This window comes from Ranitomeya variabilis, chromosome 5 (assembly GCF_051348905.1).
Source record: "Ranitomeya variabilis isolate aRanVar5 chromosome 5, aRanVar5.hap1, whole genome shotgun sequence".
Classification (NCBI taxonomy): Eukaryota; Metazoa; Chordata; class Amphibia; order Anura; family Dendrobatidae; genus Ranitomeya; species Ranitomeya variabilis.
The window spans coordinates 325172829-325196794 of NC_135236.1; the positions used below are offsets into that span (position 1 = coordinate 325172829).

Genomic DNA, 23966 nt, shown 5'->3' on the forward strand with positions numbered 1-23966 from the left:
TTCTTTGCCAGCCAAAAGCAGTCAGGGTCAGGGAATCACCAGTTTTGTAGGAGGAAATATTGCATGTAGGGCACCGGCGGAAACAATACCGTCTCCAACCGTCTCTCAGTCTGCCATGTCCACCGGCACACCCGAAAGTTCCACGATCTACAGCTCTCCAGTCCAGCTCACCCTACATGAGACTCTGGTTAGAAAAAGGAAGTACTTATCCTCGCATCCGCGTACACAGGGTTTTAACGCCCACATAGCTAGACTAATCTCGTTAGAGATGATGCCCTACCGGTTAGTTGAAAGCGAAGCTTTCAAAGCCCTGATGGAGTACGCTGAACCACGATACGAGCTACCCAGTCGACACTTTTTTTCCAGAAAAGCCATCCCAGCCCTGCACCAGCATGTTAAACAGCGCATCGTCCATGCACTCAGGCAATCTGTGAGTACAAAGGTGCACCTGACTACAGATGCATGGACCAGTAGGCATGGCCAGGGACGTTATGTGTCCATCACGGCACACTGGGTGAATGTGGTGGATGCAGGGTCCACAGGCGACATCAATTTAGGGACAGTTGTGCCTAGCCCACGGTCTAGGAAACAGTTGGCTGTAGGCGTTCGCACCCCCTCCTCCTCCTCCTCGTCCTCCTGCAGAAGCTACAGCTCTTCCACAGAACGCAGTCGGCCAACCACTCCATCGGCAGATGACACTGTTGCACACCAGTTGTCCCATTATGGGCCAGCTACTGCCAAGCGTCAGCAGGCTGTATTGGCTATGAAGTGTTTGGGCGACAACAGACACACCGCGGAAGTTCTGTCCGAGTTCTTGCAACAAGAAACGCAGTCGTGGCTGGGCACAGTAGATCTTGAGGCAGGCAAGGTAGTGAGTGATAACGGAAGGAATTTCATGGCTGCCATCTCCCTTTCCCAACTGAAACACATTCCTTGCCTGGCTCACACCTTAAACCTGGTGGTGCAGTGCTTATTGAAAACTTATCCTGGGTTCTCCGACCTGCTCCTCAAAGTGCGTGCACTTTGCTCACATATCCGACGTTCGCCTGTACACGCCAGCCGTATGCAGACCTATCAGCGGTCTTTGAACCTTCCCCAGCATCGCCTAATCATAGACGTTGCAACAAGGTGGAACTCAACACTGCACATGCTTCAGAGACTGTGCGAACAGAGGCGTGCTGTTATTTATTTGTGGGAGGATACACGGGCAGGCAGTAGGATGGCAGACATGGAGTTGTCAGGTGTGCAGTGGTCGAAGATACAAGACATGTGTCAAGTCCTTCAGTGTTTTGAGGAATGCACACGGCTGGTTAGTGCAGACAACGCCGTAATAAGCATGAGCATCCCCCTAATGCGTCTGCTGATGCAAAGTTTGACGCACATAAAGGAGCAGGCGTCTGCACCAGAGGAAGAGGGAAGCCTTGATGACAGTCAGCCATTGTCTGGTCAGGGCAGTGTACAGGACGAGGTAGCGGGCGAAGAGGAGGTGGAGGACGAGGAGGATGATGGGGATGAGTATATTTTTAATGCGGAAACTTTCACGGGGGCACAGGAAATTGGTTGCGTGTCACGGCCGGGTTCTGGTTTTTTGAGGGACACAAGTGACGTAGATTTGCCTGCAACTGCCCCTCAACCAATCACAACCGGAGATTTGACAAGTGGAACTTTGGCCCACATGGCGGATTATGCCTTACGTATCCTACAAAGGGACACACGCATTACGAAAATGATGAACGATGACGATTACTGGTTGGCCTGCCTCCTTGATCCACGCTATAAAGGCAAATTGCAAAATATTATGCCACATGAGAACTTGGAACTAATATTAGCAACCAAACAATCAACTCTTGTTGACCGTTTGCTTCAGGCATTCCCAGCACACAGCGCACGTGATCGTTCTCACACGAGCTCCAGGGGGCAGCAGACTAGGAGTGTTAGGGGTGCACACATCAGAAGTGGCGTTGGACAGAGGGGTTTTCTGACCAGGTTGTGGAGTGATTTTGCTATGACCGCAGACAGGACAGGTACTGCTGCATCAATTGAAAGTGACAGGAGACAACATTTGTCCAGTATGGTTACTAACTATTTTTCATCCCTTATCGATGTTCTCCCTCAACCGTCATTCCCATTTGATTACTGGGCCTCCAAATTAGACACCTGGCCAGAATTGGCAGAATATGCATTGCAGGAGCTTGCTTGCCCGGCAGCAAGTGTCCTATCAGAAAGAGTATTCAGTGCTGCAGGGTCAATATTAACCGAAAAAAGGACTCGTCTGGCTACCCAAAATGTTGACGATCTAACATTCATTAAAATGAACCACAACTGGATTTCAAAATCTTTTGCCCCACCTTGCCCGGCCGACACCTAGCTTTCCTATGAAAAGCTCTTGCCTGTGAATTACTTTTCTAATGTCTAATTTGCTGCTGCAGATTGTACAGCATACGACATGTTTACACCTCCCTAAATGGCCAAACTCCCCACACGGGGCCGTGGTATCGCGACTTGGCGCAAGCACCCGTGAGACTGCTGTTTGTCTGAAGAGGTGGGTGTGCTCGCTTTTGGTTGACGGCATTGCTACTGGGTCCCTCATAGTACAATGTAGTGTCTCTGGCGGTGGTGGTGCGCACCCAACGTCAGACACACCGTTGTAACATGAGTGGCCCTGGGGCGGTCCCGCCGGCCTCAAGAGAGTTCCCCCCTACCCCAGCTCAAACTGGGCTCTACTACGTGCAAAATTATGTCGCACAGCTCCACCAATCTTTAGTCTATTCGCTGACATCATTCAATGTCTGGCACTGACAATACAAATTTGTAGACATCTATGATGCAACTTAAAGTAGTCTGTGTCTGTGTCCTATATTGGCACCATTAAATAGTTACTGCCAAATTACTATGTCAGAAACACAGCAGATGAGCCCACCCCTGTACCTAAGTATGCCATCTTTTTTTTTGTTTTGGTTGTTTTGCGAGACATTAACATCTATTTATATTTTGGGAGTACTGGGACAGACACTCCTTGCACTACTCCTCCACTCAGCACCAAGCTGCCTGCCCGTGTATCCATGTAACCGCTGTAAAACTGCCATGAGCCTATTGTTTGTTATTTTAGGCCTTTGATAGCCTGTCTGCGGTCCCTACTCCTCCACTGACCACCAAGCTGCCTGCCCGTGTATCCATGTAACCGCTGTAAAACTGCCATGAGCCTATTGTTTGTTATTTTAGGCCTTTGAAGCCTTTCTGCGCTCCCTCCTTCCACTAGTCCTCCACTGACCAGACCACTGCTGCCCGTGTACCCCTGGAACCAATTTTAAAGTGCCTACAGCCAGCCCATTTTATTGTGTTAGGCCTTCGAAGCCTGTCTGCGGTCCCTCCTTCCACTAGGCCTCCACTGACCAGACCACTGCTGCCCGTGTACCCCTGGAACCAATTTTAAAGTGCCTACAGCCAGCCCATTTTATTGTGTTAGGCCTTCGAAGCCTGTCTGCGGTCCATACTTCCACTAGTCCTCCACTGACCAGACCACTGCTGCCCGTGTACCCCTGGAACCAATTTTAAAGTGCCTACAGCCAGCCCATTTTATTGTGTTAGGCCTTCGAAGCCTGTCTGCGGTCCATACTTCCACTAGTCCTCCACTGACCAGACCACTGCTGCCCGTGTACCCCTGGAACCAATTTTAAAGTGCCTACAGCCAGCCCATTTTATTGTGTTAGGCCTTCGAAGCCTGTCTGCGGTCCATACTTCCACTAGGCCTCCACTGACCAGACCACTGCTGCCCGTGTACCCCTGGAACCAATTTTAAAGTGCCTACAGCCAGCCCATTTTATTGTGTTAGGCCTTCGAAGCCTGTCTGCGGTCCCTCCTTCCACTAGGCCTCCACTGACCAGACCACTGCTGCCCGTGTACCCCTGGAACCAATTTTAAAGTGCCTACAGCCAGCCCATTTTATTGTGTTAGGCCTTCGAAGCCTGTCTGCGGTCCATACTTTAAATACTCCTCCACTCAGCACCAAGCTGCCTGCCCGTGTATCCATGTAACCGCTGTAAAACTGCCATGAGCCTATTGTTTGTTATGTTAGGCCTTTGATAGCCTGTCTGCGGTCCCTACTTTAAATACTCCTCCACTCACCACCACCAAGCTGCCTGCCCGTGTATCCATGTAACCGCTGTGAAACTGCCATGAGCCTATTGTTTTTTTATGTTAGGCCTTTGATAGCCTGTCTGCGGTCCCTACTTTAAATACTCCTCCACTCACCACCACCAAGCTGCCTGCCCGTGTATCCATGTAACCGCTGTAAAACTGCCATGAGCCTATTGTTTGTTATGTTAGGCCTTTGAAGCCTTTCTGCGCTCCCTCCTTCCACTAGTCCTCCACTGACCAGACCACTGCTGCCCGTGTACCCCTGGAACCAATTTTAAAGTGCCTACAGCCAGCCCATTTTATTGTGTTAGGCCTTCGAAGCCTGTCTGCGGTCCATACTTCCACTAGTCCTCCACTGACCAGACCACTGCTGCCCGTGTACCCCTGGAACCAATTTTAAAGTGCCTACAGTCAGCCCATTTTATTGTGTTAGGCCTTCGAAGCCTGTCTGCGGTCCATACTTCCACTAGGCCTCCACTGACCAGACCACTGCTGCCCGTGTACCCCTGGAACCAATTTTAAAGTGCCTACAGCCAGCCCATTTTATTGTGTTAGGCCTTCGAAGCCTGTCTGCGGTCCATACTTCCACTAGTCCTCCACTGACCAGACCACTGCTGCCCGTGTACCCCTGGAACCAATTTTAAAGTGCCTACAGCCAGCCCATTTTATTGTGTTAGGCCTTCGAAGCCTGTCTGCGGTCCATACTTCCACTAGGCCTCCACTGACCAGACCACTGCTGCCCGTGTACCCCTGGAACCAATTTTAAAGTGCCTACAGCCAGCCCATTTTATTGTGTTAGGCCTTCGAAGCCTGTCTGCGGTCCATACTTCCACTAGGCCTCCACTGACCAGACCACTGCTGCCCGTGTACCCCTGGAACCAATTTTAAAGTGCCTACAGCCAGCCCATTTTATTGTGTTAGGCCTTCGAAGCCTGTCTGCGGTCCATACTTTAAATACTCCTCCACTCACCACCAAGCTGCCTGCCCGTGTATCCATGTAACCGCTGTAAAACTGCCATGAGCCTATTGTTTGTTATGTTAGGCCTTTGATAGCCTGTCTGCGGTCCTTACTTTAAATACTCCTCCACTCACCACCTAGCTGCCTGTGTATCCATGTAACCGATGTAAAACTGCCATGACTGCCTACTGTTTGTTATTTTAGGCCTTTGATAGCCTGTCTGCGGCCCCTACTTGCAATACTCCTCCACTGACCACAATGCTGCCTGGAGTGCCTGCCTGTGTATCCATGTAACCGATGTAAAACTGCCATGACTGCCTACTGTTTGTTATTTTAGGCCTTTGATAGCCTGTCTGCGGCCCCTACTTGCAATACTCCTCCACTGAGCACAATGCTGCCTGGAGTGCCTGCCTGTGTATCCATGTAACCGATGTAAAACTGCCATGACTGCCTACTGTTTGTTATTTTAGGCCTTTGATAGCCTGTCTGCAGCCCCTACTTGCAATACTCCTCCACTGACCACACCAATGCTGCCCGTGTACCCCTGGAACCTATTTAAAAGTTCATAGAGCCTAGTTATATATTTTATTTACTATTAATAAGGCCATGATGGACTACGCTGTACCACGCTACAAGCTAACCAGTCGACACTTCTTTTGCGAGAAAAGCCATCCCAACCCTCCACCAGCATGTAGAAGACCGCATTGTCCATGCACTCTGGCAATCTGTGAGTACAAAGGTGCACCTGACAACAGACGCATGGACCTGTAGGCATGGCCACGGAAGATTACGTGTCCATTACGGCGCAATGGGTTAATGTGGTGGATGCATGGTCCACAGGGGACAGCCTACTAAGTCTGTCTGCAGTCCCTAATTCAAATTGTCCTCCACTGTCTAAATCGGAACTTCCACCTTCTGGCTTTCGGCCTATAGTATCAGAAATTAAACTGCATTTGGCCTTCAACTTTGGTTAGGGCCTACTAACGGCTTCTGCCCCTCCCTGGTGTTGCCCTCAACTAAATAAAGCTGAGCTTCAACCTTCCGGCTCTCATTATGTGGTTTTAAAAAAAAAAATGGTGGTTAGGGCCTACTAACGGCTTCTGCCCCTCCCTGGTGTTGTCCTCAACTAAATAAAGCTGAGCTTCAACCTTCCGGCTCTCATTATGTGGTTTAAAAAAAAAAAATGGTGGTTAGGGCCTACTAACGGCTTCTGCCCCTCCCTGGTGTTGTCCTCAACTAAATAAAGCTGAGCTTCAACCTTCCGGCTCTCATTAAGTGGTTTTAAAAAAAAAATGGTGGTTAGGGCCTACTAACGGCTTCTGCCCCTCCCTGGTGTTGTCCTCAACTAAATAAAGCTGAGCTTCAACCTTCCGGCTCTCATTAAGTGGTTTTAAAAAAAAAAAAAATGGTGGTTAGGGCCTACTAACGGCTTCTGCCCCTCCCTGGTGTTGTCCTCAACTAAATAAAGCTGAGCTTCAACCTTCCGGCTCTCATTATGTGGTTTAAAAAAAAAAAATGGTGGTTAGGGCCTACTAACGGCTTCTGCCCCTCCCTGGTGTTGTCCTCAACTAAATAAAGCTGAGCTTCAACCTTCCGGCTCTCATTAAGTGGTTTTAAAAAAAAAATGGTGGTTAGGGCCTACTAACGGCTTCTGCCCCTCCCTGGTGTTGTCCTCAACTAAATAAAGCTGAGCTTCAACCTTCCGGCTCTCATTAAGTGGTTTTAAAAAAAAAAAAAATGGTGGTTAGGGCCTACTAACGGCTTCTGCCCCTCCCTGGTGTTGTCCTCAACTAAATAAAGCTGAGCTTCAACCTTCCGGCTCTCATTATGTGGTTTTAAAAAAAAAAAATGGTGGTTAGGGCCTACTAACGGCTTCTGCCCCTCCCTGGTGTTGTCCTCAACTAAATAAAGCTGAGCTTCAACCTTCCGGCTCTCATTAAGTGGTTTTTAAAAAAAAATGGTGGTTAGGGCCTACTAACGGCTTCTGCCCCTCCCTGGTGTTGTCCTCAACTAAATAAAGCTGAGCTTCAACCTTCCGGCTCTCATTAAGTGGTTTTAAAAAAAAAAAAATTGGTGGTTAGGGCCTACTAACGGCTTCTGCCCCTCCCTGGTGTTGTCCTCAACTAAATAAAGCTGAGCTTCAACCTTCCGGCTCTCATTATGTGGTTTAAAAAAAAAAAATGGTGGTTAGGGCCTACTAACGGCTTCTGCCCCTCCCTGGTGTTGTCCTCAACTAAATAAAGCTGAGCTTCAACCTTCCGGCTCTCATTAAGTGGTTTTAAAAAAAAAATGGTGGTTAGGGCCTACTAACGGCTTCTGCCCCTCCCTGGTGTTGTCCTCAACTAAATAAAGCTGAGCTTCAACCTTCCGGCTCTCATTAAGTGGTTTTAAAAAAAAAATGGTGGTTAGGGCCTACTAACGGCTTCTGCCCCTCCCTGGTGTTGTCCTCAACTAAATAAAGCTGAGCTTCAACCTTCCGGCTCTCATTATGTGGTTTTAAAAAAAAAAAAAATGGTGGTTAGGGCCTACTAACGGCTTCTGCCCCTCCCTGGTGTTGTCCTCAACTAAATAAAGCTGAGCTTCAACCTTCCGGCTCTCATTAAGTGGTTTTAAAAAAAAAATGGTGGTTAGGGCCTACTAACGGCTTCTGCCCCTCCCTGGTGTTGTCCTCAACTAAATAAAGCTGAGCTTCAACCTTCCGGCTCTCATTATGTGGTTTTAAAAAAAAAATGGTGGTTAGGGCCTACTAACGGCTTCTGCCCCTCCCTGGTGTTGTCCTCAACTAAATAAAGCTGAGCTTCAACCTTCCGGCTCTCATTAAGTGGTTTTAAAAAAAAAAAAAATGGTGGTTAGGGCCTACTAACGGCTTCTGCCCCTCCCTGGTGTTGCCCTCAACTAAATAAAGCTGAGCTTCAACCTTCTGCTCCAAATTACCATTTTAAAAAATGCAATAGGCTTTTCCGGCCTACTAAAGGTGTCTGCCCCTCCCTGGTGTTGTCCTCAACTGAACAAAGCTGAGCTTCCACATTCTGGCTTTCGCCCTATACTATCAGATATTAAACTGCATTTGGCCTACTAGTGTGGTTAGGCCCTTGAAACAGTGTCTGCTGCTCTTGGGTTTGCTACTCCACTGAACAAAGCAATGCCGCCTGTTTAGTCCTGTTACCAATTTTGAACTGCATGTAGCCTACTTTATTCTTTGGCCCTATATCTGTTTCCTCCTCATCCTGCCCATTGCCCAGCCACTGCTAAATGAGTCTGCTGGTACATTGACCTAGACCACTACATTCCCCTTGTACTCTACACAGCCAGAATCTGTCCCTGCTGAAAGTAAGGTTCCCCTTCCCGCATGTTATACCACCTTACACAGGGACAAAGAGGAAGGTGCAGATGAAAGTGCAGGTTCCTTCATCAGGTGGGGGGGCATACTCGTTGGCGACGTCACTGGCACAGGGCCCCTCAGAGTACGCAAAAGTGTCGCTGCTGGTGGGAGGCGCCCCCGCCATGCAAACACACCGCCGTACTTTGAGGGGCCCTGTGCCAGTGGCAATGCGAACGAGTGGGCCCCCCCTGCTTGCTCAGGATCACAGCACTTGCAACTTTTAAATACTTACCTTTCCCTGCAACACCGCCGTGACGTAGTCCGCATTTCCTGGGCCCACGAAAAACTTGAGCCAGCCCTACTCCCCCCACAACTTTCCCCCAATTCCCTATGCCCAACTATTATTATACAGTTAATTAAGATTGGCAAGCTTCAGAAACAAGAATGGATGTTTTTGGCATTAAAATGGGCACTGTAGGTGTTTTCCTGGCCTCCACTCACTGCCGACTATGCTTCCCCATTGACTTGCATTGGGTTTCGTGTTTCGGTCGATCCCCGACTTTTAGCGATAATCGGCCGACTGCACTCGACTCGACTCTGGACAAAATCGGGTTTCCCAAAACCCTACTCGATCTTAAAAAAATGAAAGTCGCTCAACCCTACACACGACATCTATATAAGGCAGATCTACTCTGTAAAACACTTTAAAAAGTGCTAATTAAACACTAAAAGAATGAATGTCTGCACTTGCAGACAGGTTCAGTCTTTTGAGCATTTTTTAACACCTTCAGCTTTTCAAAGTCATCAAGAGATTAAAATAGGTGACCTAACCATTGCTTCAGTGAGGAGAGGCCTAGTGATATAGAGACATGCTGTCTGCTCATTCACCCTCCTCTTCACTCCTCGCACTGCTGCACTCATCCAGTGTCGCTGGTTTCACACTTGCATTTTTTGTTTTCAAATCAGGCAAAATCAGGTTTTCAGCCAAATCCTGATCCTTTCAGGGTCCAGTTTTTGCTTATTCAATTTAATGGCGTCAGTTAGAATTCAGTTACTTCAGGTTGCCTCCTGACACCATTAAAGTGAATGGACAAAAAACTGGATCCTGAAAGGATCAGGATTTGGCTGAAAAACCTGATTGTGCATGACTTGAAAAAAACACAAGTGTGAAACCAGCCTCAGTGAGAAAGCGCAGACCTGCAAGCTGATTTTAGACAGCACTCACTCTTACTAACAGAGCGCTGACAATAAAGACAAGCTTTAGTAAACAAATAAAAGTTTTTAAATGTTTTTAATATTTTTGTGTGCTTTACATATAGTCTAATAACATTTGATATTTTTTTATAGTGATCCCTGCCTGAATGCATGACGGTCTATTCTCTCCTTTTCTCATGGTCAGTATCAGGCAGCGCTTTGGACGTAGCACATGTCTGCTCTGTCCAAAGTGCTGCTGGCTTTTGAACGTAGGTGACTCCTCATGTGTTCATTGAACCGTGTGGAATCACCGCGTCCAAAATATTGTATGGGTGACATTTATCTTGCGGAGATGGAGTGTTTCCACAAAATAAATAGACATGCTGCGGTCTGGAAAGACACGTCGCATGTGTGAATGTGTCGCATTCTATGCAGCTGAACGCTCCGATCCGAGTGGCGGCGGGAGTGGTGGGTATTGATGTGTGAGACTTGTCCGAGTTTCTCGCATGTGATTACGAGCCCTTACACACTCATACATACACACACTCATATACACACACAATGCCATGTGATTGCCCTCGTGGACTACTAACACCATGGCCCATTCCCTATACACAGCAAATGACAGCTCTCTAGTTTTCAGCAGCTCAGCTTCTGCTCCTCATCGGAGCACTGCTCACCATTCTTCAGGCCTGCCGCTGCGTCCCTGCCTCTTCTACCCCGCTCTGCGTTGCCAGCAGCAGCAGCAGTGTGACGAGGTCGCAGCATGATGACCTCATCACTCTGCTGCACGCTAGGCCGCGGTGCGGGAAAAAACTCAATGCTCTGCTCTGTGCCAGATATCATGCATTCAAATGTATTTGCATGTCAAAGAGGCGAATACATGTGGATGCATCATGCAAGATCAGGAAGGAGTCTGCCAGCCAGGCTGCAAATTAAGTTTTGGCAGCCACAATCAAAAGTGCAGTGCCAGTCCTCCAGCGGCCCTGAACAGCTACCTAGGGACCAGCCCAGGGGAAATATGTATCCCTGCCACCTGGCCCAGCCCACCACTGCCAGCCTCCCCTGTTCCCCAGTATATAGCAGTTCCAGCCTCCTCTGTTCCCCATTATACAATAGCTCCAGCCTCCCCTGTCACTAGTATACAGCAGCTCCAGCCTCCCCTGTTTGCCACTATACAGAAGCTCCAGCCTCCCTTGTTTACCAGTATACAGAAGCTCCAGCGTCCCCTGTTCACCAGTAAACAGAAGCTCCAGTCTCTCCTGTTTACCAGTATATAGAAGCTCTAGCCTCCCCTGTTCACCAGTATACAATAGCTCCAGCCTCCCCTGTTCACCAGTATATAGCAGCTCCAGCCTCCCCTGTTCACCAGTATATAGCAGCTCCAGCCTCCCCTGTCACTAGTATATAGCAGCTCCATTCTCCCCTGATCACCAGTATATAGAAGCTCCAGCCTCCCCTGTTCACCAGTATATAGCAGCTCCAGCCTCCCCTGTTCACCAATATATAGCAACTCCAGCCTCCCCTGTTCACCAGTATACAATAGCTCCAGCCTCCCCTGTTCACCAGTATATAGCAGTTCCAGCCTCCCCTGTCACTAGTATATAGCAGCTCCAGCCTCCCCTGTTCACCAGTATACAGAAGCTCCAGCCTCCCTGTTCACCAGTATATAGCAGCTCCAGCCTCCCCTAGGACCAGTATATAGCAGCTCCAGCATCCCCTGCTCACAAGTGTACAGCAGCTCCAGCCTCCCCTGTTCACCATTATATAGCAGCTCTAGCTTCCCCTGTCACCAGTATATAGCAGCTCCAGCCTCCCCTGTTCACCAGTATATAGCAGCTCCAGCCTCCTGTCACCAGCATATAGCGGCTCCAGCCCCCCTGTCACCAGTATATAGCAGCTCCAGCCTCCAATGTCACCAGTATATAGCAGCTCCAGCCTCCAATGTCACCAGTATATAGCAGCTCCAGCCTCCCCTGTCACCAGTATATAGCAGCTCCAGCCTCCCCTGTCACTAGTATACAGCAGCTCCAGCCTCCCCTGTTCACCAATATATAGACACTCCAGCTTCCCCTGTTCACCAGTATATAGCAGCTCCAGCCTCCCCTGTTCACCAGTATATAGCAGCTCCAGCCTCCCCTGTTCACCAGTATATAGCAACTCCAGTCCACTGTTCCCCAGGTTGTAGCAGATCCAGCCTCCCATGCCCCAGTATATAGCAGCTCCAGCCTCCCATTCCCCAGTATATAGCAGCAGCGTCCCTTGTCACTAGTATACAGCAGCTCCAGCCTCCCCTGTTCACCAGTATACAATAGCTCCAGCCTCCCCTGTTCACCAGTATATAGCAGTTCCAGCCTCCCCTGTCACTAGTATATAGCAGCTCCATCCTCCCCTGTTCACCAGTATATAGCAGCTCTAGCATCCCATAGGACCAGTATATAGCAGCTCCAGCCTCCCCTGTTCACCAGTATACAGAAGCTCCAGCCTCCCTGTTCACCAGTATATAGCAGCTCCAGCCTCCCCTAGGACCAGTATATAGCAGCTCCAGCGTCCCCTGCTCACAAGTGTACAGCAGCTCCAGCCTCCCCTGTTCACCATTATATAGCAGCTCTAGCTTCCCCTGTCACCAGTATATAGCAGCTCCAGCCTCCCCTGTTCACCAGTATATAGCAGCTCCAGCCTCCTGTCACCAGCATATAGCGGCTCCAGCCCCCCTGTCACCAGTATATAGCAGCTCCAGCCTCCAATGTCACCAGTATATAGCAGCTCCAGCCTCCAATGTCACCAGTATATAGCAGCTCCAGCCTCCCCTGTCACCAGTATATAGCAGCTCCAGCCTCCCCTGTCACTAGTATACAGCAGCTCCAGCCTCCCCTGTTCACCAATATATAGACACTCCAGCTTCCCCTGTTCACCAGTATATAGCAGCTCCAGCCTCCCCTGTTCACCAGTATATAGCAGCTCCAGCCTCCCCTGTTCACCAGTATATAGCAACTCCAGTCTCCACTGTTCCCCAGGTTGTAGCAGATCCAGCCTCCCATGCCCCAGTATATAGCAGCTCCAGCCTCCCATTCCCCAGTATATAGCAGCAGCGTCCCTTGTCACTAGTATACAGCAGCTCCAGCCTCCCCTGTTCAACAGTATATAGAAGTTCCAGCCTACACTGTTCCCCAGTATATAGCAGCTCCAGCCTCCCCTGTTCACCAGTATATAGCAGCTCCAGCCTCCACTGTTTGCCAGTATATAGCAGCTCGAGCCTCCCGTTCCCCAGTATATAGCAGCTCCAGCCTCCCATTCCCCAGTATATAGCAGCTCCAGCCTCCCCCTGTCACTTGTATAGAGCAGCTCCAGCCTCCCCTGTCACTAGTATACAGCAACACCAGCCTCCCCTGTTCACCCGTATACAGCAGCTCCAGCCTCCCCTGTTCACCAGTATACAGCAGCTCCAGCCTCCCCTGTTCACCAGTATACAGCAACTTCAGCCTCCCCTGTTCATCAATATACAGCAGCTCCAGCCTCCCCTGTCACCAGTATGTAGCAGCTCCAGCCTCCCCTGTCACCAGTATATAGCGGCTCCAGCCTCCTGTCACCAGTATATAGCAGCTCCAGCCTCCCATCACCAGTATATAGTAGCTCCAGCTTCCCCTGTCACCAGTATATAGCAGCTCCAGCCTCCTGTCACCATTATTAGCAGCTCCAGCCTCCCATCTCCAGTATACAGCAGCTCCAGCCTCCCATCACCAGTATACAGCAGCTCCAGACTCACATCACCAGCATACAGCAGATCCAGCCTCCCCTGTCACCAGCCTCCCCCATCTTCAGCTCTATGAGCGCTCACCTGCTCCTGTGTCTTCCACCTCCTCCCATGTCGTCTACCTCGGACCTCCTCTGCTGTGAGTGTGCAGTGAGAGAGATGATCTCATCCTCTTCACATGCACACAGAGACTTTGCAGCACCTCAGAAGCACGGACCTCTCTTAACTCAGAAGTTGTGGCACCACTACTTCCTGGGTCAGTCAGCTCCCTGTATCGAAGTGAACATAGAGGGGCGCTCTTGACCTCGACCCTCCCCCCTCCGAAAAGATAACATATTTCATGGGTTGCCTAATGGAGGGGAGGTTAAAAAAAGCAAAAAAACAAAAAAACCTTCTCTGTCTTGTTGGTGCTCCCTGCAGCCCGGCGCCGCTAGGCACGTGCCCTCCAGTGCCTAGTGGCAAATACGGCCCTGAATGTATCCACAAATAAACTCCAATATTTTTATGAGAGATTTTAGTTAAATATTGTCTTTATGTTGGAAATGTATTTTAAACCCAGTCTTCCCCTCAGTTGGCAGTATGTATTACTTGTAGAAAATTTCCTGACCCGATCCTCCAGAGAAAAAAAACAATTAGTCAATGTTGAATTTCTTGTAGCTAAGGGGACAACAATAGATTTACCTTAATGGATGGTAAAGGCCATTCATTAGTGATCATCAAAATGTTACAAGAAATCCGTTCATAAGGCTCTACAACAGCTCAGTGCCAGGAGCATAGATGTCTGCAGCCTTTTCCCCTGTGATCAAATATTAGGAGTATCATCAACTTGTAAAAACTGTAATTAAAAAAATCTGTTAATCATGATGACATGGAAAATTAATAGTAAATGAATGTTAAGTTCTGTAGGACAGTATATACAGGTCCTTCTCAGAAAATTAGCATATAGTGTTAAATTTCATTATTTACCATAATGTAATGAATACAATTAAACTTTCATATATTATAGATTCATTATCCACCAACTGAAATTTGTCAGGTCTTTTATTGTTTTAATACTGATGATTTTGGCATACAACTCCTGATAACCCAAAAAACCTGTCTCAATAAATTAGCATATCAAGAAAAGGTTCTCTAAACGACCTATTACCCTAATCTTGTGAATCAACTAATTAACTCTAAACACATGCAAAAGATACCTGAGGCTTTTAAAAACTCCCTGCCTGGTTCATTACTCAAAACCCCCATCATGGGTAAGACTAGCAACCTGACAGATGTCAAGAAGGCCATCATTGACACCCTCAAGCAAGAGGGTAAGACCCAGAAAGAAATTTCTCAACAAATAGGCTGTTCCCAGAGTGCTGTATCAAGGCACCTCAATGGTAAGTCTGTTGGAAGGAAACAATGTGGCAGAAAACGCTGTACAACGAGAAGAGGTGACCGGACCCTGAGGAAGATTGTGGAGAAGGACCATTTTAGACCTTGGGGAACCTGAGGAAGCAGTGGACTGAGTCTGGTGTGGAAACATCCAGAGCCACCGTGCACAGGCGTGTGCAGGAAATGGGCTACAGGTGCCGCATTCCCCAGGTAAAGCCACTTTTGAACCATAAACAGCGGCAGAAGCGCCTGACCTGGGCTACAGAGAAGCAGCACTGGACTGTTGCTAAGTGGTCCGAAGTACTTTTTTCTGATGAAAGCAAATTTTGCATGTCATTCGGAAATCAAGGTGCCAGAGTCTGGAGGAAGACTGGGGAGAAGGAAATGCCAAAATGCCTGAAGTCCAGTGTCAAGTACCCACAGTCAGTGATGGTGTGGGGTGCCATGTCAGCTGCTGGTGTTGGTCCACTGTGTTTCATCAAGGGCAGGGTCAATGCAGCTAGCTATCAGGAGATTTTGGAGCACTTCATGCTTCCATCGGCTGAAATGCTTTATGGAGATGAAGATTTCATTTTCCAGCACGACCTGGCACCTGCTCACAGTGCCAAAACCACTGGTAAATGGTTTACTGACCATGGTATTACTGTGCTCAATTGGCCTGCCAACTCTCCTGACCTGAACCCCATAGAGAATCTGTGGGATATTGTGAAGAGAAAGTTGAGAGACGCAAGACCCAACACTCTGGATGAGCTTAAGGCTGCTATTGAAGCATCCTGGGCCTCCATAACATCTCAGCAGTGTCACAGGCTGATTGCCTCCATGCCACGCCGCATTGAAGCAGTCATTTCTGCCAAAGGATTCCCGACCAAGTATTGAGTGCATAACTGAACATTATTATTTGATGGTTTTTTTGTTTGTTATTAAAAAACACTTTTATTTGATTGGACGGGTGAAATATGCTAATTTATTGAGACAGGTTTTTTGGGTTTTCAGGAGTTGTATGCCAAAATCATCAGTATTAAAACAATAAAAGACCTGACAAATTTCAGTTGGTGGATAATGAATCTATAATATATGAAAGTTTAATTGTAATCATTACATTATGGTAAATAATGAAATTTAACACTATATGCTAATTTTTTGAGAAGAACCTGTACAGGACATGAGTTGTTTCTTTTATAATCACATGCAATCCATGCTGTAAGAATGAATCAGTGTCGGATGTTTATGGGGATAATCATGGTAAACAGATTGTGACAAGTTGAAGAAAAAGTGTTTCCCTTTAAATGTATTTTACACTTTGCTTTGTGATCAAATTTTCCTGCAAGCCACTTGCTTGTGTGTGTAGATGAAAGAGGTGAGCCGTCTAATCACGGCAAGCTGGCAGGATAGTGATTGAGTTCAAGAGTTTGTATTGCAGCTGATATAAATTCTCCCTCAAAAGACATTGCTTAATGTTTGCTTCCTCCAAGGGTCAAGTGATATATTCTGCCAATCAAATACTTGCATTATTTAAAAATCATATGACTTCCTATATCTGATCCCATTTGGAGAATGACAGATTCTTCGTATGTTTTATTTATATACTGTTTTATTCAATAAGGAGAGGGGGCAAGGTTATCTTATAGGCTATAATATCATTTTTATCAGAGAGGCAGAATGAAAAATATTTTGGAATTTGATGCCTCATCATTACTAGGCGGTTTAATACGTATACAATTTTTACTCTGACTAAAAAGGTTTTTCGAGGGTCAAAAAATAAGTCTTTGGGTATGTCCGTACCATTTTAAGACGCCCCCCTGAAGGTTTCCTAGGTAAAAGTCAATTCAGGAATTTTTCCTGAAGTGACTTTGTTGGCATATGTGAGGTTGTTTTGTGGCAGCTTCAACGCCAGTATCTTTTTCTATAGTTTGAACTATCCCGATTGACTTCCTGACGGAAGGCATCCGGAGAATGAGCATGCTACTTCATTTAACTGCTTAACGGTTTCCAAACTTTGAAGTGTTTAAAAGAGATAACAGGAGACTGAACATTCACACAGTTGTTACACCGCTCTATTTCTGGTGCTTTGCCCAGCTCTTCCCACTTGCCTTGTAGCGGTGGCAAGTGGGGTCATATTTGTGGGGTTGATGTCACATTCGTGTTATCTGGTGACAGCGGGCTGCTGTTTTTAGGCTAAGGGGGCAATATCAATGGCCCCTTATTAGCCTGAGAATACTAGCCCCCAGCTTTCTGCTTTAGCAAGGCTGGTTGTCAAAAATGGGCGACCCCACATAGTTTTTTAAAATTATTTAAATCATTTAAAAAAAAACAGCGTGGGGACACCTCTATTCTTGAAATCCAACCTTGCTAACACTGACAGCTGAGGCAGCCCCTAACTGTCAGTTTTGCCTGGCTGGTTATCAAAAATACAGGGAAACCCACGCCTTTTAAAAAAATATATATATATTTATTTAGAGCATAAGTGCCAGCTGATGAATACTCCCATCATTTGATTCTCCTCTCTCTGTTCTCAGCAGCAGCAAGCATAGGCTGATGGGAGCAGTAGGACCATCAGCCTACGCCAGTGTCCGAACTAAAAATTTTTACCTCCGATCACAGCTGCGGGGTCACACTGCCATTTGACAGTGTGGGAACCACGGCTGTCTGACCAGCAATAATGATTTTACCACTGTTTGCCGTATTGTCATGCACATGACAGCGTGGCAAACACTGGATGTTCTGGCCCCCCATTCAAATGAATGGGGTCTGGGTTCGGGTCCGAGTACTGTTCTGGTACCCGAACCTGAAATTTTTTTAACTGTTCAACTGTTTTAACTGGTCCTCCCATCTCTATTAGTCTGTGTACAAAATCAAACTTATTTTCTGAAAATTTAACAGTTACTGTATACATTTTTGATAGTTTTATGCTGTACTGTATCATATACTATATATATTGTAATATAAATGTTTTTAATGCTAACTATGTGTAATATCTTTTTTAGTCAGAGAATAATGACAGTGAATCAGTGAGTCGTCGTATCAAGCCTGTGTTTCAGGATGATCCTGTCTTTCGTCGGAAAACATCATACCAGCACTCTGCTGTTCATATTCCTACAGATATTTACGAGGGCTGTAAGTTACTTTCATCTTTATTAATTTTTGCTTTGTTAATAATTGCATATTTAAATATTTTACAATTAAATATAAATTTCCTTGTGTGCACAAATGTTTAGGATATCTTTATCCTTCTATCTTAAAAGTAAGATAATGTATATATTATAAAACAGTATATGCAAATGGTTAGTGCTGTATTTCCACTTGCCTCTGCCCTATTTATCAAGCCTTGCTACACCTATTTTGCTATTTTGATCATCTATTTTTTTAATTGTGGGTTTATGATATTCCCATCTGGATTTAGGTGTTTTTATCTCCAGGTATGTTTATAAAGACTGTAATATTATTGTATTTAAAATGACTAGATCTGTTTAAATGAAAACTAAAAATGCCCACATGCTTAGCTAAACTCACAGGTCTTTCCCTTTTACATACACTTGGAGAGACCTTTCAGTCTACTTGAGCAGGTAGAGAGAAATCACCAGGGACTTTCCTCTTTCATAAACGCCAGTCCTCAAGGCCGTCCAGCAGATTATGTTTTTAGGATTTCCTTATTATCGCACAGGTGATAGAATTTTTATTAACCCCTTAGTGACAGAGACAATTTTGTCCTTAGTGACCAAGCCGATGTTTTTTTGTGACATATTGTACTTCACGTTAGTGGTAAAATGTATTCAATATTTTTGTGCCCCTAAATGAGAGAGTCGTATCACACAAAATAGTTAATAAATAACATTTCATGCATATCTATTTTACATTATCACAATTTTGGAAACATTTTTTTTTGTTAGGATGTTATAAGGGTTAAAAGTTGACCAGCGATTTTTCATTTTTTCCAACCAAATTTACAAAACCATTTTTTAGGGACCACCTCACATATGAAGTGAGTTTGGGAGATCAATGTGACAGAAAATACCCAAAAGTGACACCATTCTAAAATCTACACCCTTCAAGGTGCTGAAATCCACATTCCGATAGTTTATTAACCCTTCAGGTGCTTCATGAGAATTAAAAAATGTGGAAGAAAAAAGTGAACATTTTACTTTTTTTGCAAAAAATTTACTTTAGACCCAAACTTTTTTATTTTTACAAGGGTAACAAGAGAAAATGGACCACAAAATGTGTTGTACAATTTCTCCTGAGTACACCCTTACCCCATATGTGGGGAAAGCCACTGTTTGGGCACATGGCAGGGCTCAGAAGGGAGGAAGCACCATTTGACTTTTAGAATGCAAAATTGACTGCAATCAATTGCAGGCACCATTTCACGTTAGGAGACCCCTGATGTACCTAAACAATGGAAACCTCCTAATTCTAACTCCAACCCTAACATCCCTAACCCCAACCCTAACCCCAACACACCCCTAACTCTAATCCCAATCCTAACCATAATCCTAACCACACCCCTAACCCGAACACAGCCCTAAACCTAATCCCAACCCTAACCATAATCCCAACCACAAATATAACCCTAACCCCAACACCACCCAAACACAACCATAACCCCAACCCTATCTCTAGCCCAACCCTAACCCTATCCCTAACCCAAATGGAAAAATGAAAAAAAATAAGTTTTTACTTAACTAAGGGGTGATAAAGTGGGGTTTGATTTAACTTTTTTTTTCATTTTGATCACTGTGATAGGGTCTATCACAGTGATCAAAATTAACCAATAGGAAAAATCTATTGTTGTTGGGTGCCGGCCAGCAGATCTCGGTGGATGCACTGCGCATGCATTTTCTTCCCAGAAGACATGACAGTGCTGTTAATGTCAGGTCTAAATCACATCACTGCCAAAGCCAATTATTTGGCTTATAGCAGTCTTGTATCATCCACCTATGCATCAATGCTGACCTCAGTGTCTGACTGCAGCAGTCACGTGTCACTGTTGTGACGTCACCACTGCAGAAGTATCAATAAAGAATGCCAGTTAGCAGTAGAGAAGCAGTGCTGAAGGGGCAGAGCCTAAGAAATGATGATTACTTACCCTTTCCCCTTTATATATACATTAAACAATTTTGGGGACTTAAATTGGACATATGACTATTTATATTTTATTATGTTAAATGGCTAGATATAGCAGCTCTCATCACTAATGTTTTCTTTTTGCACTAACATATGGACTTAACGAACACATAGACACACACAGACATTTCTATACATCCTGCATGCACACACACACACACACACACACACACACACACACACACACACACACACACACACACACACACACACACACACACACCAGTATAAATACACCCAATTACATGCATATATACATTATAGTGCATATAAACACATATTGCACACTCAAATTACACTCTTGATTTTAGATTCTGTATATGATGATGTGACTTCTTCCTGCAGATTAGTCCTTTGCATTGGTAGTAGTTTCTGCAACTCATCACCAGTAGTATGACATACTGGGGAAGGATAACTGGGCACTCTGATGCACCAGCTAGTCTGCTTGTGGATGTCCTTGCTTTTTGCAGTCAAGACACCTAAACAGCAGTTACACATAATGGAACATCAGAACACATGTTAGGGTATTGTGCTGATGCATATAGCAAGCCTCATTATATTACAGTTGTGTTCAAAAGTTTACATACCCTGGCATAATTTTTTGCTTTCTTTGCCTTTTTTCAGGGAATATGAATGATGACACCAAAACGTTTTCTCCACTTATGGTTAGTGGTTGGGTGAAGTCATTTATTGTCAAACTACTGTGTTTTCTTTTTTTAAATCATAATGACAACCCAAAACATCCAAATGACCATGATCAAAAATTCACATACCCCATTTCTTAATACTGTGTATTGCCCCCACTAACATCAATGACAGCTTGAAGTTTTTTGTGGTAGTTGTAGGTAAGGTTTTTTATTTTCTCAGACGGTAAAGCTGTCCACTCTTCTTGGCAAAAAGCCTCCAGTTCCTGTAAATTCCTGAGCTGTCTAGCATGAACTGCACGCTTGAGATCTCCCCAGAGTGGCTCAATGATATTGAGCTCAGGAGACTGAGATGGCCACTCCAGAACCTTCACTTTGTTCTACTGTAGCCAATGACAGGTTGACTTGGCCTTGTGTTTTAGATCATTGTCATGTTGGAACGTCAAAAACATCCCATATACAGCTTCTATGCTGATGAGTGCAAATTTGCCTCCAGTATTTGCTGATAATGTGCTGCATTCATCTTTTCTTCAACTTTACCAGGTTTCCTGTACCTTTGTAGCTCACACATGCCCAAAACATTAGCGATCCACCTCTGTGCTTTACAGTAGGAATGGTGTTCCTTTCGTCATAGGCCTTGTTGACCTCTTTCCAAATGTAACGTTTATGGTTGTGGCCAAAAAGTTCAATTTTGGTCTTATAACTCCAAATTACCTCTTTCCAGAAGTTTTAAGGCTTGTCTCTGTGCTGTTTTGCATATTGTAGGAGAGATACTTTGAGGCATTTGCACAGTAATGGGTTTCTTCTGGCGTCTCGACATGCAGCCCATTTTTCTTCAAGTGCCTCCTTATTGGGCATCCTGAAACAGCCATACCACTAGCGTTCAAAGAGTCCTGTATTTCAGCTGATGTTATTTGTGGGTTTTTCTTTGCATCCTGAAAAATTTCCTGGCTGTTGTGGATTAAATTTTTGTTGGTCTACCTGACCATGGTTTTATTTTTACAAAGCCCCTGATTTTCCATTTGTTAATCACAGTTTGAACGCTGCTGACTGGCATTATAAATTCCTTGGATATCTTTTTGTATCCCTTTCCTGTTTTATACAGTTCAACTAAATTTTCCTGTAGATTCACTGACAATTCTTTTGCTTTCAACATGACTCACAATCCAGAAACATCAGTGGCTGAATGAAAGATGCAAGAATCTGTCTGGATCCCAGAAACTCACTCAGCTTTTATGCACACACACTGATTACAAGCAAACAGGTCATAGGAGAGAATGTCACCATTAGTAGCCATTCAAACCCATTTGTGTCAACTTCTGTGCATGTTATCAGTCCAAAATCACCAGGGTATGTGAACTTTTGATCAGGGTCATTTGGATGTTTTGGTATGTCATTATGATTTACAAAGAGAAAACACAGTAGTTTGACAATAAATTGCTTCACCCAATCACTAACCGTGAGTGGAGAAAAAGTTTTAGTGTTATCATTTATATTCTCTGAAAAAAAAAGGTCAAGAAAGCTAAAATTCTGACGGGGTATGTAAACTTTTGCGCACAACTGTAGATGAAGATTGGGACCGTAGGGAATCTGACTGAAGTATCATCAGCCCAAGCTAAAAGAACTATTTTTTGGCTCAGTGGCCAATGTTTGATACAGTACAATGATCCTGCTCTGCAAGTAACTCCATCATTCTGCTGTGTGCTGTAATCTGTGTTCCAGCCAAGGAATCTCAAAACTCTTTCTAAGTGGCTGCAAGATTTTTACAATAAAGAAACAAACAAATTAAAAAATATGATACCAGAATAACGCCATCTTTTTCCTGCCACCTTAGGCACATGCTTTCATGTGCCTTACTATAAATATGGCCCTGAATATGGTAGGATTGTCTTGTTACAATGGAATGGAGTTTCTCCTTTGCCAGCAATAATTTCAATTTAATTTAAAAATTAAAATATTATATTACAAATGCCTTTTGTAATGGTTTAAACTTTAAGAAATCTTATCGACACTCTGCATGAAAAATCTGTAGCATGTCAGTTTGTGTTGTGGAATCTCACTGCAAGTTTCACCTTTTGTAATGGTGTAAGTTGTAGCAAATTTACAGCATTTTCACATGGAAGTCCATACAATCTGGCATGGCTTTTACTACTGAAGATTTTACAGTGGATTTACCACTAGGTACCTGTATATTGTGAAAGTTTATGTGAAAAAGAGAATGTTTTTTATTCAGTGGACTTGTCATAGAATAGGTGTTAGAAAATTAACAATTCTGATTACTGAGACGTCAATGATCATAAATGTTGTATGGGAAATCCCTGTGCCCTATTCATGGTGAATAAGAATTTTATAGCCCAGTGGTAAATAATATCTACATTTTAGGATTGGTTAACTGACTGGGTCAACATTTTCTGTTATGCATCATTTGTCCAGTGAGCACTCAATTTCCTTTAATGTGAATAAAATAGGAGAATTCTGAAAAGGAACATATTGCAATGATACCAACTGAATATGGATTGGATAGCTGATCCAAAAAGTATACCAGCTGTCACATCCTTTCTGCACATAAAAACATACAGTTTCACACTTCTAAAATAAGACATAAGTGTGAATGTAGCCTAACACAGAATGATTAGTATGAATATGGTTTAACTGCAAACCAAATGGAATATTCCAGCAAAAAAATAAAAATAAAGAATATCGGTCATAATTATTCAGTGGAGAAGTCAGCTAGTTTTATTTGGTCATATCAGCAAATTGCAAAATTAATTTTCATGAAATGAGTGCAGTTTTTCCCTCGCTTTTGAACTTCAAAAAAATTGATTCAGTAGACCAGAATTTAATGTTTGACATATTTCATCTAAATATCACTTATAAACTGGTATATTAAAGTCCTAATAGTTATTCTTTTTATCAATATACAGTGTACTCTTATGGGGTCTTGTTACACGGTGTGATCATGTATTTTACTGCAAAAATCAATAGCATTGAAAAAAAATCCCAACATATAAAAATAATTTTATTAGGCTTGCTGGATTTTTTAAAGACCTCCAAAAGATAGGTCCAAACTTCCAGAAGACAAGCCCCCATTTAGGCCAGTAGATTTGTAAGAAGTAAGGCCATGTTCACACAGTGCGTTTTTTACTGCGGAACTGCAGCGGTTTTGCCGCTGCGGTTCCGCAGCTTTTTTCCATGCAGGGTACAGTACAATGTACCCTATGGAAAACAGGAACCGCTGTGCACATGATCCTGAATTTCAAAAAAAAAGCCGCGCTGAATAGCTGCGGGAAAAAAGAAGGAGCATGTCACTTCTTTGTCCGAAACAGCAGCGGTTCTGCACCCATAGACCTCCATTGTGAGGTCAAACCCGCAGTAAAACCCGCAGATCAAAAATATATCTGCGGGTTTTATTGCGGTTTGTGGTGCAGAACCGCTGCAGCAGGAAGTGCGGGGAAGCGGGAG

General features: G+C 44.8%; 1 protein-coding gene across 6 annotated transcripts in view; it reads left to right on the forward strand.

Annotated features, from left to right (window-relative positions):
* Nucleotides 1–23966, forward strand: part of CACNA2D1 (calcium voltage-gated channel auxiliary subunit alpha2delta 1) — a 1329605-nt gene that overhangs the window by 607504 nt on the left and 698135 nt on the right. For all 6 annotated transcript variants that reach the window (XM_077264669.1, XM_077264672.1, XM_077264671.1 and 3 more), the window contains exon 6: nt 17724–17853. In XM_077264669.1, coding sequence (XP_077120784.1) covers nt 17724–17853 — 130 coding nt within the window. The remainder of the gene's footprint in view (nt 1–17723; nt 17854–23966) is intronic.